The sequence below is a fragment of the Liolophura sinensis genome, chromosome 1 (assembly GCF_032854445.1).
Source record: "Liolophura sinensis isolate JHLJ2023 chromosome 1, CUHK_Ljap_v2, whole genome shotgun sequence".
Taxonomy (NCBI): Eukaryota; Metazoa; Mollusca; class Polyplacophora; order Chitonida; family Chitonidae; genus Liolophura; species Liolophura sinensis.
This window is the reverse complement of record NC_088295.1, coordinates 83,938,389-83,956,731: the sequence shown is the minus strand read 5'-3', so window position 1 is coordinate 83,956,731 and position 18,343 is coordinate 83,938,389. Positions and strand designations below refer to the sequence as shown.

Sequence of the window (18,343 nt, the reverse complement as noted above, 5' to 3'; positions counted from 1 at the left end):
TCACTCTACAGCGCCCTCTACCGAAAAGGCTTTCATCCGGGTACCTGTTCGCTGCGTAGTGAGCCATTCGCTCCAGAAGTCACCTTGGACGCGGTATTGGTAAAGGCGCATCAAGGGCCACTCGTACAAGATGAAGGGACTAACTATGCAAAGCATTAAGGCGAACCCTTCAGTATGTCTACCTTTTAAGAAGTACAGATAATAATTGCCCAAAAGAATCATTTCTGTGGTATGACCTTACCCTTAGCGTGGTGCATGACTGCAACAACAACAGCCTCTCATCAATTTTTGCCTATGTTATAACAAGAGCATTTAATTATTATTTCATTATTCATTAATTATTAATAATTATTACTTACCAACTTCGTGGTGTTACCTACATGTAAGCTATAGATCTAAAATACGAGGATATGACTTTTTGAAGTTGTCACTTGTTAAAAAACACAAAATCTTGTTGCAGTTGAAAGTAGTCATACATCGCCGTAGCCCCAAAAGACTCCGACGTTACTCCTTTTCTTATATTGGCCTAGCGTCATTGGAGTCTCAACACTTACAGTGTTAATTTTGTACTCAATGAAGTTACGAGATTCCAGTGATGCTAGGCCAATATAAGAAAAGCAGTTGGAGTCTTTCAGGGTTAACATCATTGGTGTGTTGAGGGTTGAGATTTCGGGTTAACAGAAATATTAGACTTGAATCTTTTTAAGAAACCACAGAGTAGGCCCTGGCAGAGTAGGGGATGTTTGTATGTCACCCGGCAGGAAAATTTCACTAACCTGTTCAATGTATACCGTGCATTACCGTAATTCCTGATTCTACGCCTACACATGATAATCTTAAATTGTGACGTGTGCTGGATAATGCATACTTAGTTGATCTAGATCAACTCAATGTGTTGTTTTAAAATTCTGACATTGATCGTAACACTGAGTCCATGGCTGCCTCTTAACAATCATGGCATGGATTTCAGGCTCTCACCTCCTTCCCATTATGGCAATCTAACTCACCTCCTGTGCTCATTTATTTGTAACTCAGTGGTAGAATCTCTTAGTTTACTATCCTTGCCTATGAAACTAACTCAGTGCGTGGTGGTAACATTGACTGCTAGAGGTTCGGTGGTACCAAGACCTTGGGTTGTACTGAGTGCCTCGCCAAAAGCCATTTTAAGTGTCATGTGACCTTCTTCTTGGTTTGAATGCAACTGAGTCTTGGTATTGAAATACTTGAGAAAACTATTTTATTTCAATTGCCGTCTGCAAGAACAACTTCAAGTGTTTAATTCAATCAAAAAAGGCATAAGAAAGAACTTTTTGGTACAGTTAGCATGGACTTCATTGAAATTGGTCCCAGCGAGAGGCACTTGTTTGAGAGGCAGTGATGGACTAAGTGTTAGGATGAATGATAGAAATTTAAAATAGCACATTAGATGGACTAATGCTTAGTGTGATCTAAATAAACTACTGGCGCATATGGATGTTGCCACAAAAGAAACAAAAACAAATCATAAAATAAGTCATAAGTAGTGGTAGATTGTAGACTTTGTTAAATTCAGAACACTCCATTCGCCCAACACTTACGTACACGAAGGCAATGTACCACCAGGGTTCTAACCCCAACTTCCTGTATATGCTTGGGTGCCCCTACATGGAACATAGCAGACAGAGTAACTGCATATTCAAGTACAGCTGACAGTGCTGAATGTTTCACATGCATGTTAGTAAATCGTCAAATGCTACATTGACAGCCTACATGGCCAAGGTAAAGCAGTGGATCATGACTTGGTGAACTAATTTTTAGGGAACACAGTTGTGAGATCACACAGAACATGGGTCTGGGTTCTTATTTTCACTCAAGAACCCATGACTGAACTTAGCGGTGGCTTGTTTGCTACATTAACTACCTGTTTCATTGAAATTCTAATTGTAAGTGTTATTCCCAACTGCATTAACTTTAACATTTTGGCAAAACTGAAAATACTAATGAGAAAGTGTTACTTGAAAATGTTACTGTTTTATCAGCTTTGACTCAAACTTCAAATGCATGCTAATTTGTACAGTAGTACACAACGTGATATGCGAAACTGGTTTATTATCAGCCCTATTTCTATGAATGGACAAACTAGGAGTTGTTTTGGCCGGTTTATCTCCCCTGTTAGCCCAGCCGTGTAAGTCACTTAAAGATTACATCAAAGATGAGAGCTGGCACATGCAGTCGCCACGTTCTTGTGTGTATCTCCACAAATTTACCTATTCTGGCATAGCATACACATTGATTTTACAAACATATATTTGGAGTCTGAAACTGGATATTTATTATTAAAAGGAATGCAGAGAAGGTTAAGGTAAAGAAAACACCATTTTGTCACGGAAAACAAAGAAGAAAAAGTATATTTGAAAGAAAACTGTAGTATTCAATAAATAGTATTTAAAGATGAAATGAAAACTCTGAAATAAAAATATTTGTAAGTTATATATCAGCATGAATCAGAGAAAATAAAGACGTGCTACTTTTGATTTGTAAAATTTTGACCTCTATGAATCCCTGTATGGCCACTCGTATGTAGCCAGCTCCTGTTTATTCCAGTCTTAAACAGTTCGTGTCCATAAGCCGATCCCCTGATGGTCAGTATTAAGACAATAGCCAATACATGTGACCAGGCCCTAGTTTCATGAAGCGCACTAAGTAAGCCCTCAGCCACCATGACCAGGAGTTGGAGATATAGGAAGTATGCTCTGGAAAGTGCTGCTTAACATTAAGTATACTTCATGAAACCATATGCAGGATATCAACTATCACCTCTGAAATTTACACTAGGACTGAAATTTGATTGTCAAGACACTGCTTGTTGTTAGCTAGGTTTTCCAGCAGCTGTGAACAAATTATTTCTCATTGTTGAAAGATAGGAGTGGCTGCTTTCATGAAGCTCATTTGAAATAAGCCTTTTGCCTTCAGTGACGACGTATGTTCTACATATGAAATGTACTTACATGAAGCTAAGGGCTATAGAACATTAAGTATACTTCATGAAACTGACCCCAAACGTTATTTGTGAACCTTTGGAAATGAAAAATGTTCTTAACTTTGTTGTGAGTGAGTATATGGATCTGGTAATCAGTTGTTTTGTATTATCAGTTAATTCCGCTGTTTGTGTGCACTGGTGTGGGAATGATTGGAGCCTTTGGTTATCTATTTCGGTTAGCTACAAGGAACCCCGATACCAGGTTAGTGATCAGAACTTTTGCATGTGTTAAATTGGATTCTTTAAACCACATAGACTTCTTTATAATCGGTATATACCAGGTTTGAGTATTGTGTCGGTAGAAATTTTAGACTTATTCTCTTTGTGCCTTCCCCAAAGTGTTCTTCCTTCGACCAAATTAAATGCCATCTTTATTCAACATTATAAAATCAAGAAAAACATTTATTTGATCATAAATAATATATCAATTTCAAGGTATTTTATGTAAAGCAGTCACCACTTCGCTTTTTTAATTTTGTTTAAAAGAATTCCTCAGAGGGAGTTTCCAGTGATCCATGATATTGAAAGATAAAGAAAAGAACAGTGTTTTGTTTATTACATGTATGTCCCCTGTTCTGACTGCTATGACTATGGCTTAAAATGAGGGTCTACACATGTAGGTACAATGGTTTCCTACCTTTACTTATACACCAGACAGGTGCTGTTCATTTTCTTGCATAGATTTATTTTCCTTTATTTCAGCTGGAATAAGAAAAGCAACCAGTTGCCTTACCTGAAAATGAAGCCAACTGATCAGTATAAGGTAAATGAATTGTCTATGGGTTTGAATGTTGTGTTAAAATGTTTTTACTTAAGGGATGCCACAATTGTTATAGTGTCATAACCAGTTTGTGACATGAAAGATCAAAAAAGACACGTGCCAGTAAGTGCTGTAAAGTTACAATAATGTCAGACCTGGAAAGGTGGCTGTGTAAGCGTTGTCAAGTAGTCCGGAACTGAGTTTTCTTTATTAGTTTCCTGCTTGTGCCAGACGCACTAAAGATTTACACCTCATCTTGGCAGTCTGTCAGATTTTTTTGTTCTTTAGAAGGGTTTAACATTTTAAATTATAACTTGGTTCTAGTTTGACATCATGGTGTCTGGGTGTGAAATATCAAAATGTAATAACAGAAGTGATATCTAACTTGAGTGAAATAACACATTTATCAGTGAAGGAAACAACCTTTGACCTTCATATAAATAATAATTTATTAGTAAATCAGGACAATTACATATAATAGCTAAAAATCATTTGTTTCATGTTTTTTTTTTGGTGGTGGTTGGGGAGGGGGTGTTGCAGGTACATAGAAACTCTGGCAAAGCTCTTTAATGGCATTTAAAACATTTTAAAATAAAACTAGAGTTAAACAACTTACTGTTTTACTTATTCGCTTTACATGCTAGTTTGAAATGGATGAGGAAAAAACCATCAGGAACAAAAGTTAACAAGAGCACTGGGTCATATAAATGAACTATATTTTAGTACTAAGTGAAACCACAAACAGGCATAAACATATTTAAGAAATTTTTTGTGATGTCACCTGCCTCTACTGTTCTTCAGACAGCATCCCATGGAGCTACTGTATTAAAGTGGTATTGCAAGAAGTTGTTCAAAAGCACTTGTATTACAATGATTTGGCATACATGTTGAGATTGCGTTTTGAGTAAAAATCTGAGCACCACGAGTGGCATATGGGAAATCTTTATGAGAGGCATTCCGGTTTCCTCCAACACAGAAAGTGAATGAAGTGAAATGTTCATAACGTACATCGTACCCAAACCGATCAAGTTATTAAGAAGACTGAATGTTTTGTTTTTGCTTACAGTTCTACTCGCCTATCAGGGACTATTCCAAGGAAACCTTCCCCAAGGAAAGACCACAGCTGGATTAAGGAACAGAATTAACTAGGAAATTTGTGTACATGTATATCTCTTAATATAGAGCTTGGAAAAATGCTGTATATAGGTCCTGTTGTGTCAGTTTGAATAATGGTTGCCATATACGCCGCTACATTAGTCCAGAATTTTTAGTGGCAAAGTTTTGGTTAATTTGGTCAATTTTCCATCATTTGTCCATATTGTCTCTGTGAAAGCTCTTCTAACATGGTGTGTGTAAGGTCTGGTCTCCAGTTTTTTAGCCACATTCTGTCCCAGTGTGTCTATTAAATTTGAAAGAAGGATGGGTGGAGTTAATATTAGTGCTGTTTTCCTCTGTAACTGACCTGGAATAACATTTCATTAAGAATTTGCCAGTTAATACATGACTGCTGAGGATGTAATAAAGTGTTATTTCATGCATTTCCAAACCAAACCACGACTGCATTTCTGTGTTTTTTGACTTTTAAACCATCCCTGGACACGGAATTTACACATTCATCCCCTGCTTATAGGGACAGATTACGATCGTCAGGTCATTAATTCAGCTGAGCTGGCCATGAAATCTGAGTGAAACCTTGCCATAAAATAGGTTATTTGTATCCTAGTATACTTAAACATTCCAGTTACTTGCCTAAATGGGTCGCGGTGAGTTCAAGTCCAGCTCATGCTGGCTTCCTCTCCAGCCGTATGTGGATAGGTCTGGCAGCAACCCGCGGATGGTCGTAGGTTTCCCCCAGGCTCTGCCTGGCTTTTTCCCACCATAATTGCATAATTGAATTATTCTTGAGTACGGTGTAAAACACCAATCAAATAAGTAAATAAATACTTGCCTAATGCGTACAAAAAATGGTAAGAAGGATAAAGGACGACAGTTTGTCAGCAGTTTTCTCATGGCCAGGCCTGTGCAGCCTAATGTTCATTGAAGAGTACTTCCAGCATGCAGATTTGTATCTCCCATATGGAGAAGTTCTTCAGTAACTTGCCAAAGTCCGGTGGATAACCTAAAAGTCTCCTAAAGCCATAAAAGACTGCAATGGCATAAGTATATGGCCACAGTCTTATAAATACATGTAGGTCTTCAGGCTCTGACGTTCTTGGACTTCATTCCAAAATAATAATTCCCTGGTAGACCATGTCAAGTATTAAACAAGAAAGTTAATCGGCCATTCCTGCTCTAATACAACCCCAGATTTTGGTTAACTCCAGCTTTAACTTAAAGCTGGAGTTGGATTGGAGCACAGATTGCGGGCTGATAAGCATACTTTACCGATTAACTAAATCCCTGCATGCTGTGGCCAATGTATCGTACTTTCTCAAAGTACAAACTGTTTTAGGTCTGTAGATTAAGTAATCTGGAATATATGCAGTAAAGAAACCATCAGCTTTTCAACATATATAGACTAAAGAGGTGTTGAAAAGTTAACTCATCAGCATTCGTCCCACATTAGCCTTATGGCTGGCTTTGAAAATGCTCCTGATTATCCAAGCCGTACATTTCACTTTGGCTCCGCAACGTCTTAAGTTCTGATTTTCAAAACTGGCTTAAGTTTGGGGATTGCTATCAGCTAACATTAAAAAGATAGCTTTTGTTTTTCGACGATGTCTTCTTGTGCCAGACTAATCCCAGTTGCGTCAATTCGGCCTACAGTATTGCCTCAGTTAACTACCATGCCCAAGACACCAAAGACGACTTACACAATGGACATAACCAGGACTTGACCTATACCCAGCATGGCAAACACACGGCTTCGTATATTGCTCTAGCTTTCTCCTGGGAAACGGATTTTTGGGGCCTTTGATGCTTGTTATAGTGTGCCAATTATACTGGACACGGTAATTATTAATTAACGAGATACGGTTGTTCTCTAGCTCTGAGATGGGTTAGCCATGTTCCGGACTTGGCTCTCACATTTCTGAAAGCTGAGCTGGGAAGAATGAAAAAGATTTCAGATCTAGGTTGTTCTCTTGCTGCTATGCGGAATTCTCTCCATTCATAATCGTAACATCAGTGACGGCATAAATCAAGCAAATGTTGTTAATGTCGACATACAAGTAACGAAGGGTTTCGGTAACTATTCAGTGCATAACTAGACGAAGAACCAGATTTTTCCACGGTGTAGTTTTATTCTGTGGGATTGGAGTGCAAGTGGTGAAAAAAATACCTTATTAGATGTTGTTGATACACCCATCTGGTTTTTGTGAATGACCACCTGGGGGTTGGCAATCTAGCCGAGTTATTAAGACGCCTTTCAATCACTAAGACATACAGGGTGAGAGTTTAATCCTGACCCTGGGCAGGGAATTTGTAGAGTCTCTTCTACCACTGCATGTTCGTGAGATTTTGATGACAAAAAGTGACCGTATACACCGTCTAAAGCTTGGTGAAGGCGTCTTGTCTTCCGCCAATATGGTATGCAAGTCTACAGGTATATGTCATACACGAGAGATTACATCCGTGTAAACAAAGACGATTGGTTGTCCCTAGACACTCCAGTTTCCTGAATCCATAAAACTGATAGGCTATCATATTCCAGGTGAAATGCTCTTGAATATGGTTTTAAGCAATAATCCAATAAATAAACTCATGGCTCGCATGTGTTTTCACAACCTGCAAGACCAAAGAAACCACAGGGTTAACCTTAAATTGGTTTTTCAATTCATTCAAGAAAAGAATTATCTTACCATCATTTGGAGCCATGTAGTATCAATTCAATAGGACACAAGTATTGTCAGCATTATTCCACTCCTTACATGTACACCCAGGTATATATAACTTACACAAGCAACTCTGGCCGCAGAGCAAACAATTCCATTGCGAAGCATTCCAGTGCATACTCCAGATAGGCATAAATGTTAATATATACCACAGTTGTGCGTACGCCAGCGTTATGCCTACCAACTGTGGTATAAGCGCGCACTTTTACCTGGAATAAGCTATACTTCCCTTATTCCACTTCTATGCAATCGGCCCAGAGGGTTTAGTTCGGAAAGCGGGAACTGCTGAGGCCGTCATTTTCCCTACCTTAACCATAACCATAAACATAACCAGACGAAGGCTTGTGAAACTGGTTGAAGGCCACTGTGCGAATCTGGCAGGGAGAAGTATCTTCAGCAAAAATATAAATCTATGCGTCGAAATAGGCATTTGTGCACCAGCCGGAAACCAATAAGGACGTTCCAGGTCAATAATGGCAAAGCCATTTCCCAAAACGAAGTATAACACAAACCACCAAGAATTAAAAAAATGTACATGAAGTACGAAAATAGGACGGAATATTGGAAAGAGAAGCAGTCAACAGTTTTCAATGTTGATGAAAAGACGCAAGGTATGTTCCACATAGCATTTTTGCTTTGTGCATTTGTATTTTTGCTCATTGTTTAATTATACACAACCTCGACGATGTTACGAAGGGTTTATCGATACTCTGTAAGGTGATCATACAGATCTTGGGATATCACTCAGATAGAAACTCTCCGGTAGTGCTCTCCGTTCATGCTTTTAGACGAAGTTGTTTACAGGCTACCCGACAAATTGGCGCATGATCCGATGGACAAAGTAACGAGAAAGTTTGTGTAGTTTTAACAGTTTATTTTCTGATGCGACAAAGTTTTGGTGTACATTTTTAAGAAATTACAGACAAAGAACACAATATATTTACTTTGTGTTATCGAGCCCTGAATTGAAAACCAACAGCAAGGCAGATATTCGTTCTGTACAACTTGTTTAAATACAATGTCAATGCGCCAAATGGTTTGGCGGGGGTGATAAAGAGGACATCGAAAGAGTATCATCAGAGATTTAGTAAACGTAACCACAAGCGAATAGAACTGTACGGGCACTAAACGAGTGACTGTCACTCCAAGATAGAATTCTTATAGTGGCGTTCTTCGTGGTGACGTCCACGACGTCGAGGTCCAGGCGGGCTCCGGCGGTGTTAACCAAATCCCAAGATTCCAAACCAACCATCACCGTTGGGGTCTCGAAAAAGTTCAGGGTAAAGTTGTTGTACCTGAATCGGTTGAAACAAGGATCCATGGGTTTGCCTTTGTCGCAAAATTTACTTGTGATCACGATGTGTTCACCTTAAAAAAACAAAACGGTTACAGATCAGGTGGTAAATGGCTTATGATTTCGTGGTCATGATACATATAGGTTTTCACTAAACCCCTTGCAGCAGAGTATATATTAATCAATCTTAGTAAATGTACCCTCAAGACAACCGTTAAATCCCATCTCTAAGTTTTCGTCGTTCTAAGAGATTAATCCTTTCCAGATTACGGATAAATTCGTTATTGGAAAGTTATTAATCCTTTAGACTGACGAAAATGTGTATATGTATGCATGCTTGGGGTTTTACGTCGTTCTTAACAATTTAAATGGAAAATGCAGCCCATCATCAGTTCTTCATGGAGAATAGAAAGTTTATTGTCTCTTAATACATGCATGTACTAATAAGACTGATATCGTGTACAAAATAAGGTTTGCACAAAATAAATGAGCAACCCCCGAAGGGCCTAAACGAACGAAAGGCCTAAACGCTTAAACAGCAGTGTAAACGCGTGTAGGCCAACGTTTATACCTACGCTTCTTTGACACCTGTAATCTGGCTTCAAATTTATATTCATTGAACTTCCATTTGACTATACAAAATGTTAATAAAATGGACACATATATGCTTATACAGTCATCGTGTCGCTAACATGTCTGTAAATTCCTTCGGCGATATCTTGCAAATAAATTTTAAGGCTAACCTGGATTTTCAACTGTGTGGAACCTTTCTGGCCTACAGTAATCTGGGGCACCGTTATCGAATAAGTGAAATATTCTTGAGTACGGCACAAACCAAATAAGTAACGGTCATTAACGCTTTATGGACAGTTTAGTTTGGACACGAGTCACACTTGGGTGAGGAAAAGTACTTCGTTATACCATGCTCCTTATGATATAAAAGGAAAATGATGTTAACGTATTTAATACGTACACTCGCATGCAATCAATCGTGTTCCACTTATATTGCAGTGACTACTATTTCGATGAAACCTTCCCAAATAGATATAATGCTGAATGTTTTGTCCTGGATGCATTACACTTTAAGACGAAACTCTAAGAGAGGACAGATCAAGATTACCCACGTTTAACAATTTTTCACGTGCCTGACTTGGGTTTGAACTGCTAGGGTCCATGACTTCACAGGAACTGATAAATTTTATAAACGCTACTACAATGTCCCCTCGACAAAAACACTAAGGTTTTGTTAGAAATTCTTAAACAGCGTTTTCCACAAAATTCACCTTGAAGTTATCTTAGAAGCCAATTAATAATGCTTTTAAGGTATGTTCTACGTTTTTCTCCATATGAAGTCAGCATGGGTAAAATACTTACATTTGTAATCAGTTGCACCCGTTGGGAAGCACACACCTTCCACTCCTGAAACATATTTGATAAAAGAGCATTAAACACACATTTCTGATCAAGAACATAATGAGGAATGTTGATCACCAATTATGCTTTCATGACCCTATACTAGATTGTATCTCCCTGGTATATTACATTTATATAATAAATTCTTGCCAGGACAAAGTTTTGTTGATGGCAATGAATTCGACAGATTGACAGACGGGTAGACCTTCGTCTGAAGAACTAGATATAGGTATAAACACTGCACTGATTCTGTTTGTTTCTTATCTTTTACATCGCCGGCTGGTTCCTTAAATGTCTTAGGACTCTAATATCAGTCTCGTTCTGTATGTATTTCATTGTTTCATATGAGCTTTGCTTTGTTTGTTATAATAAGGCCATTCCTTCTAGTTCTTAACCTTAAGGTAATCATTTTCATCCATAATAAAGTTTAGTTAGATCCATTCTATCGTAAATCGACGTCGTCACGTGAAAAAGTGAACGTCACCGCCGGGAATCAGGCTGTCGCCATGCAAACTCCGCCCAAATTCTTTCCAAATTTCAACCTTACCGCAGTAGATCGCGACGGCGAGCACCACGGCTGCAAACACCAGCTTAACCACACCATTCATCCTGACTGTTGGCCTGAAATAGAAAAACAGGAACATTAAAGCCTCAGAAAACAACCAATGAAGCAGACGTATACGTGTTAGATGTCTAATGCTATATATATATTCCTTTTTAATGGAGGAGTCTAGAAGCCATTGTGTATTAAGCTGAAAAACCGGAAGTAGAGTCATTGACAATAATGCTATCAGAAAAGGACAATATTTCAAAGAATTTTACTTGCCGGAAAATTCTAAAATGGAAATTGACCCCCTTTTCATGGACAATGTGGAATTCATTTGACATACTTTATCTTATTGTTTTAATTTCCTGAAACCGTTATATATGTAGACATATTGAAGAAGTGACGTCATAACCGGGGACATATGTACTTGTACGTCTTGATTTCATTTTCTGCATTCCCTGTTTTTATTTATTTATTTGTTCGTTGTTTAACGCCATGATCAAGAATTTTTCATTTCCGCGAATGTGATCAGTTTTATGTGTAGAGAAAACCGAAGTGCCCGAGGGTAAATCATCGTCCTTGGGCAAGTTACTGACAAACTTTCCCGCGGGTGATCTATACTGTGGATAATATACGCCATATTGGTGGGGGAAAGTTGACTTCCAGAAAAAATAGACTGCGTTCACCGAGAACTTATTGTCATCCAGACCCCATGTACGAACAGTGAAAGCGGTAAAATCTATTTGTTCATGAACGTGTATATTCCATTAACCATGGTCCTGAACTTTCTACTCGTGTGGCTTTTACAAGAACATTGATGTCAAGTCATTTGCACTACTCTGTCAGTGCTATGTACATGTTTCATCACCCGGACCCTGTGGGTGGGCAGAACTGTTTAGCTTAAAATGAAGTGGACGTATATACAAGAATGGGAAGTGTTGGTAACTTTGCGTATTATTTATTTCGTTCACCTTAGATGTTATTACAATAGCGCAAAAACAAGTATGCCTGCTGTTAACCAACTTTGTCAGTAGGGTACCCCAAATTGATAATCTTCAGGGCTAACCTGTCAAGCCTTAAAATGGAAACTTTAGGTAAAAAAAGGAACGCGAATCAACTGGCGTCACATCACCTCGCCACACCTTGCACGTCGAATGTTACTTTGTTTGTAAATAATGTTACATTAATTACAAATGCTTTAATAGCTTTTATAACAAATATTACCTTGTGTGATTTGTCAGTCAGTTTGTGGCACATTTCGTCATTAACCCTGACTTAATACGTTTATTATTATTCTATAATACCTGAAATTAAGCCACTTAGAGCTCTAAGAAACTGTAATATATTGTGTAAATACATTTAGATGTAGCTATTTACTTTACCTGAAAGACTGAAAGAGTAATGTAGGTGACACAGCTTGGCGGCTATCTTTGATCACTAAATTAGGCAAAAAATCGTAATACAAAAAGAAAGATACAAATGGTATGGTAATATTTTTTAAATGTAGACCCATAAAATGTGTCATTCTGAAGAGAGTTCTCGTCAGGTTAATAATTGCAAAATACGGAGCTTCTCTCTATAGTCCTAAAGTCTAGATCAACTCGGGTGAAACAAACTCGTCAAGGTCTTATTCGCAGAATCCGTTTTAATATTTTGAATGTTGTAGAAACTGGCTGATTATAATATTTATCAAGTGAATAAATATTGATAAATTTGAATGTACTTAGTATACTACCCACATGACGCACAATTCGACCTTCTGATTTCCAAATCTGTCTTTCTTCCTGTGATGTTTGACTTTTGTTACGAATTATGATTGAAAAGTGACCAGTTGCACGTTTCCCAATATTTAGACTTTTCATTAGCATGTACGAAACACATAAGCTGAGGAAATAAACAAGAACTCGGATGAAGTTTAAACTGTTTTATTTACATCGAGGAATTTCATGCAGACAGTTCATTGCAGAAATAAACGAAAATCATTTGAAATTCAGTAACTTGATTATTTTTGGAGAATATTCGGTTTTTTACAGTACCGTTATATATTTTATTTGCCTCAGTATCTCTCAAGGCCAAACCAGAGCGGAAAACGTAGACATTTGGATTTGTAGATTATAAGTGTTTTTTTTTTCCTTCCATGCATCGACTGTATTTATTACACAAGTCCACATGCGAACCAGTTAATGTCAGTGCCATAGCAAAATGCTGGTTTTTCACATTCCCAACGGATAGCGAAGTCTGTGCTAGTGATCTCTACGATGCTTGTCAAGGTCCTCTGTGCCGGTCCAACCTCTATATCTACGTGACTCAGGCCGTAGTGGAATACTGGAGGTTCTCTGAACGGCACATTGAAGGTGCCTTTCGAGACCTTGTTGTAGCATTCGTCCATGTCCATACCTGCTTTACACCTGTCGGATTTCAGAGTCCCGTTGTCACCTGTAGAATAAAATGTCAATACTTATGTGGGTCCAAAATATCACGTGACATCGCTGATTCGGTCAACATGTGTACACAATTACTAAATCAATCAAATATACACTGTCGTGTATGAATAAAATAATGCGGTCGCTGTGAGTTCAAGTCCAGCTTATGCTGGCTTCCTCTCCGGCCGTAAGTGGGAAGGTCTGCCAAAAACCTGCGGATGGTCGTGGGTTCCCCCCAAGCTGTGCCTGGTTTCCACCCACTATAATGCTGGCCGCCGTCGTATAAGTGAAATATTCTTGAGTACGGCGTAAAACATCAATCAAATAAATAAATAAATAAATATAATTTGTGTCATAGTAACTCTTAATTAAAAATATATGATTTAATGTTTTACTCCAGTATAGAAAGACAACTTTTCTTTAGGTTTCTCTACCCAATCGTTTGATCCCAATACATATAGAAAGTAAGATAACTGACTAAAGTCGAGCAGAACTATGTAGGTGCTTTGTGCAGGATGATTTCTATACAATTAATTACTGCCAAAAACATTAATGCAGAAAAGACTGCAGAAAAAAAAAACAAAGGTACATCAGACCCATGACCCATGCACCCTACCGATAGAAAAGTCACAAACACAGACAGGTGGACAGACAAATAAAAGCCTTCACCCCCAGACCCCCCCCCCCCCCTCCATGCATAGAAGTAAATGTGATGAATAAGACCTGTGCATAACAATAAATGTGATGTATACCTCAACATGAGAGTAAAGGAAACGTGATTTTTGACTGTGATAATATGTTTCTTTTAGCCCTTTGCCTATATTCAGATATCTGTAAAATCAGCCACACTCGATACCAAATTACATTTCGTTATTGACACCTGACACCAAAAGCTATGTTGGACGCCCATATTGGTACAAAGAAAATGCAGTCAAAACGCTTTTTTTTCTTATGCATAATGCCAAGAACCCATTGCTTCGGGTGACGTCATGATTGTTGAAAAGCAAACGGCATGCTGGACAATTGGGCGTGGAGAGTAATTTGTTTCACAACGGTTGTTACAACATGCGGTTAGAATAAACTGGGTTAAAAAGCGGTTAACACACCCTAGACTACTGTCTTTGCGAACAGACTGCATTGTTTTCATAAGAGAATTTCCTAACATCTAACTCTAAAACCATAATTCATTTACTAATGTTATATTGTACTAAACCATGTAAACAATTTCAAATATGCCAGCGTCAGAAATAATGTTTACAGTAAACTCTACAGCAGTTTCGGTAACTATGCAGCATTCCGATGGTTTTTTTTTTAAATATGACGTCACCCATGAGTTTTTGCCGTCAAAACCGAACTTATGCAGTTCAACATTATGAATTTAAAAAAGTGTTCTAACTTCATTTTCCTTGCCAGAATATGAACTGTCGACATATCTATGTGTAGAACTTATGTTGTTACGTATCACTGATTAAAGGGAATTTTGCTAGCTAGTAGGGTCCACTTGTACGAAGCCCACTCAACGTTACGAGCAACTAAGACAAAGTGAGTAGTGCAAGATCGACAAAAGATGGAGGTAGGCGCAGAAGGCAAGAGGTTAGAGCATGCAAGTAAACGTGAAATATGGCAAAAGAACATGGGAAAAAACATGAAGTGGGTACAAGAACATGGGAGTAAACGGGAAGCATAAGGCAAGAACATGGGGTAAACGGGAAGCATAAGGCAAGAACATGGGAGTAAACGGGAAGCATAAGGCAAGAACATGGGGTAAACGGGAAGCATAAGGCAAGAAAATCCGAATAAAGGATAAGACAGGATCATGGAAGTAAAAGTGAAGTATATGACAAGAGTTAGAGAGCAAAAGTGATCAAAGTATGGACAATAGGACGGGAGTAAACGTGAAGTTTGAGACAGTATATGTAAAGTATAAGGCAAGATCATGAGAGTAAACGATCTACAAGACAAAAACACGAGAGTGATAATAAGCGTGAAGTGTGAGACGGGAAAATGAGATTAAACGTGACATTTGAGACAGGAAGATGAGAGTAAATGCGGCGTTTGAGACCGGAACATGAGAGTAAATGCGACGTTTGAGACAGGAACATGAGAGTAAATGCGACGTTTGAGACAGGAACATGAGAGTAAATGCGACGTTTGAGACAGGAACATGAGAGTAAATGCGACGTTTGAGACAGGAACATTAGAGTAAACGTGATGTATTAGACAAGAACCTGGGACTAAGACTGGGGGAAACGCACGACTATCCGCAAGTTTCTGCATGGCAGACCTATCGAAGTACGGCCGGAGAGGAAGCCAGCATGAGCTGTACTTACAACTCATAGCGATCGCATAGGTGAAAGGCTTTTGGGTTATTGTGCTGCGTTAGCACACGCATGTGACTGGAACATGGAACTAACGTGGCATATGAGACGGGAACATGGGATTGAACGTGACGCATGAGACGGGAACATGTGATTGGACGTGACGCATGAGACCGAAACATAGGATTGAACGTGACGCATGAGACAAAACCATGGGATTGAACGTGACACATGAAACAGAATTGGAGGATGGAACGTGACGCGCGAGACGGGAACATCTAATTGAACGTAACATATCTGACAGGAACATGGGATTAAACGTGATGTACGTGACAGAAACATGGGATTAAGCGTAACATATATGATAGGAACATGGGATTAAGCGTGGCGTATGTGACAGAAACATGGGATTAAGCGTGGCGTATGAGGCGGGAATATGAGCATGAATAGGACCAGTGAGACCGATAGAAGAGCGTTATGAACGTCTCTGAACCTGATATATCCCAGATAGGATGACTTCGCGTGAATATATTACTTTGTACTTACATCTCATTGGGAAACAATAGTTTGCATTCGCTGGAGCTGAAAACGAAAAGACGAAGAGACATGTAAGTATAGTTATACAGAGAAATCATCTAACACAACAATCCGTCCCTAGGAAGAGTTGTCTAAATCTATTATCTAAATCTATTGTAGATATGACGTTTTCGTATTGAAGACCCACAATGAAATGTCATCTAGATAATATCATCAATTAGACAAGAAAAACATTCCTGTAAAAACTACTGAAAGGGTTTTCGCACAACAGCTGTACATAATAAATACACACGTACATGTATATTGGCTTTGGCCACTGTGTGGCATAATTAAACATCCATGGCGGTAAACCGCTATTTTCAAGTCGTTTTTGCCCGCTGGCCATGTTGACAGACATTTTCTAATAATTCAGAATGTAATACAGATGGCACTGAGGACTATACATGTGTGTGTTGAAATGGTATATCGGCTGTGTCAGTACATAGAAATTTGCGTTGATAACGGCCATAGGTATCTCATAAATACTTACCGGTCCAGGCGCAAACAATGATGAGAACCAGAGCCAGCGCAGACAAGCTGCCAATCGACACAGACGCCATGACCTTTCCTTGAAAACTGGAATTCCTGGCAACAAGAAATAAAAGTACAGTGTTTTGAGTAATAAAATATTATTATTTACTTAAAATATTTTAAACTATTTATTTTTTTCTGGTATTTGTGCTTGTAACTTATAAAAACTTCATAATTTAATAATTAATATTACTGCAGTATTTGATAGTATATTTATATGGTATTCTCATTTTAGACAAAATATAGAACCCGCGAAATAAGAAAAAAAAGCATACTGCTAGAGGTGAAACAAAAATTAAATAATTTTTTATCGTTGCAATGAATAGTAGAATCTCCTCAAAAACAGGCCCCAGTTTGTCTCACGATGCACATTCGCAGCAACCTAAACACGCATAACGGTAGTTAGTTATAACCATTTGAGTATATGAGTCCTTGGACAGTAACGCACAAAGTCTTTCAATTTTCTTTGCAACAAAAACTCTTGATTTTTTTGTCGTAAGTATGAGAAGCTTGGAATTCCTCACTGGACAAATGCGCGAGATCTTGGGGCCTGTTCTTTGCGGAGGCAGACGAAAGGAATCTTACTTTTAATTCTACTTCAGATGTTTCCTTGGCGGTCTCTCGTCAGTCGTAGGATCACAAGGAAAAGGGCACGTAGAACTGCGAGCCGGAAAACCGAGATATATATGTATGTATATATCTTTAGGTGGCCTGGGTGTGTATCGGATGACATTGTTCACTGCCACCACCCCGACAAACTGGGACTTGTTGTGAGGAGAGATTGAAGAACGTATCTTCAAAGTGAATTAGTCGGTGAGATGAAAATCTTCTGGAACAGTTACACGCGCCGCTTCGTCAAATGAAAGGCTAGTGGTACACTTAGTAAAACTGAATTTATGCTGAAAATTTTTAAAAAACTTAAAATCAGAATGGCGTTCATTATTATAAATCAACATTATTGTTTTTGATGACGACTTCATTTATACAAACAAACTTACCTGAGGACACTGCAATTTATCGGACTGAGGTCACCGTGCTGGTGTGCTTTATCAAGATATCCCGATCTGGAAAGAGATGGTGTATACCGATTCTCTCACCAGTTCAGAATCTTTCAAGTCACGTGGGCGTGTACATCAGCCAATCAGATGTAGTTTTACAGAGTAAGGGTTAGGCTTGTTTTAAATTCATCTGCCAAAGTTCTCCAATCAATTAAGAGTGCAAGTCAACCACTCCCTTGTGATCATCATTTTTCAATGAGACGAGAGAAACATACACACCTGTGGGTGGGGGACAAAAGACGGGTGTCAGGGTGGGGAGTCCGTTGTTATTCAGCAAGCCCTACGCCATTGTCCTCTCCGAAGGCAGGAATACGTAAATACCATATATTGTGGGACAAATCGTTATCCACGTTGTACTTACTCTTAAGACAGGTATGCCGAGGCTAATCGACAAGCTGCCCCAATGTAAATTATTCTTTTGTCTGTTTTATTTACTAAAATTTATACATTGACTATTATAATTGCTCGGCGTGGCGAAGGTGTTCAGTGGGATCACGCTATCCATTGTCATTGCACAGAAAGGTCAACTTTCTACAGATTTGTTTTACTGCTGAGTTTGAGAAAAAAGGTT

General features: G+C 38.6%; 2 protein-coding genes across 2 annotated transcripts; one reads left to right on the top strand and one right to left on the bottom strand.

Moving 5' to 3' along the window:
- Positions 1–15: 15 nt before the first annotated feature.
- LOC135461862 (cytochrome c oxidase subunit NDUFA4-like) lies at positions 16–5,330 on the top strand. The gene is made up of 4 exons (XM_064739124.1): positions 16–172; positions 3,133–3,221; positions 3,722–3,782; positions 4,846–5,330. Exons 1-4 carry the CDS (start codon positions 131–133, stop codon positions 4,909–4,911), a joined length of 258 nt encoding a protein of 85 aa, XP_064595194.1. The 5' UTR covers positions 16–130; the 3' UTR covers positions 4,912–5,330.
- A 7,445-nt stretch (positions 5,331–12,775) lies between these two features.
- LOC135482054 (uncharacterized) lies at positions 12,776–17,772 on the bottom strand. The gene is made up of 4 exons (XM_064761884.1): positions 17,713–17,772; positions 16,674–16,768; positions 16,154–16,189; positions 12,776–13,302 (listed from the first exon to the last, which is right to left on the bottom strand). The coding sequence occupies exons 2-4, from the start codon at positions 16,741–16,743 to the stop codon at positions 13,022–13,024; spliced, it is 387 nt and encodes a 128-aa protein (XP_064617954.1). The 5' UTR covers positions 16,744–16,768; positions 17,713–17,772; the 3' UTR covers positions 12,776–13,021.
- Positions 17,773–18,343: the final 571 nt, after the last annotated feature.

Excerpts from the sequence above, each read along its gene's own strand:
- LOC135461862 (XM_064739124.1), top strand. The coding sequence starts at position 131 with ATGAAGGGACTAACTATGCAAAGCATTAAGGCGAACCCTTCA. Across the intron at positions 173-3,132 it reads GCATTAAGGCGAACCCTTCA|TTAATTCCGCTGTTTGTGTG; the intron begins GTATGTCTACCT and ends TTGTATTATCAG. Across the intron at positions 3,783-4,845 it reads AGCCAACTGATCAGTATAAG|TTCTACTCGCCTATCAGGGA; the intron begins GTAAATGAATTG and ends TTTTGCTTACAG.
- LOC135482054 (XM_064761884.1), bottom strand. The coding sequence starts at position 16,743 with ATGGCGTCTGTGTCGATTGGCAGCTTGTCTGCGCTGGCTCTGGTTCTC. Across the intron at positions 16,190-16,673 it reads CATTGTTTGCGCCTGGACCG|CTCCAGCGAATGCAAACTAT; the intron begins GTAAGTATTTAT and ends TTTCGTTTTCAG. Across the intron at positions 13,303-16,153 it reads CTATTGTTTCCCAATGAGAT|GTGACAACGGGACTCTGAAA; the intron begins GTAAGTACAAAG and ends TTTATTCTACAG.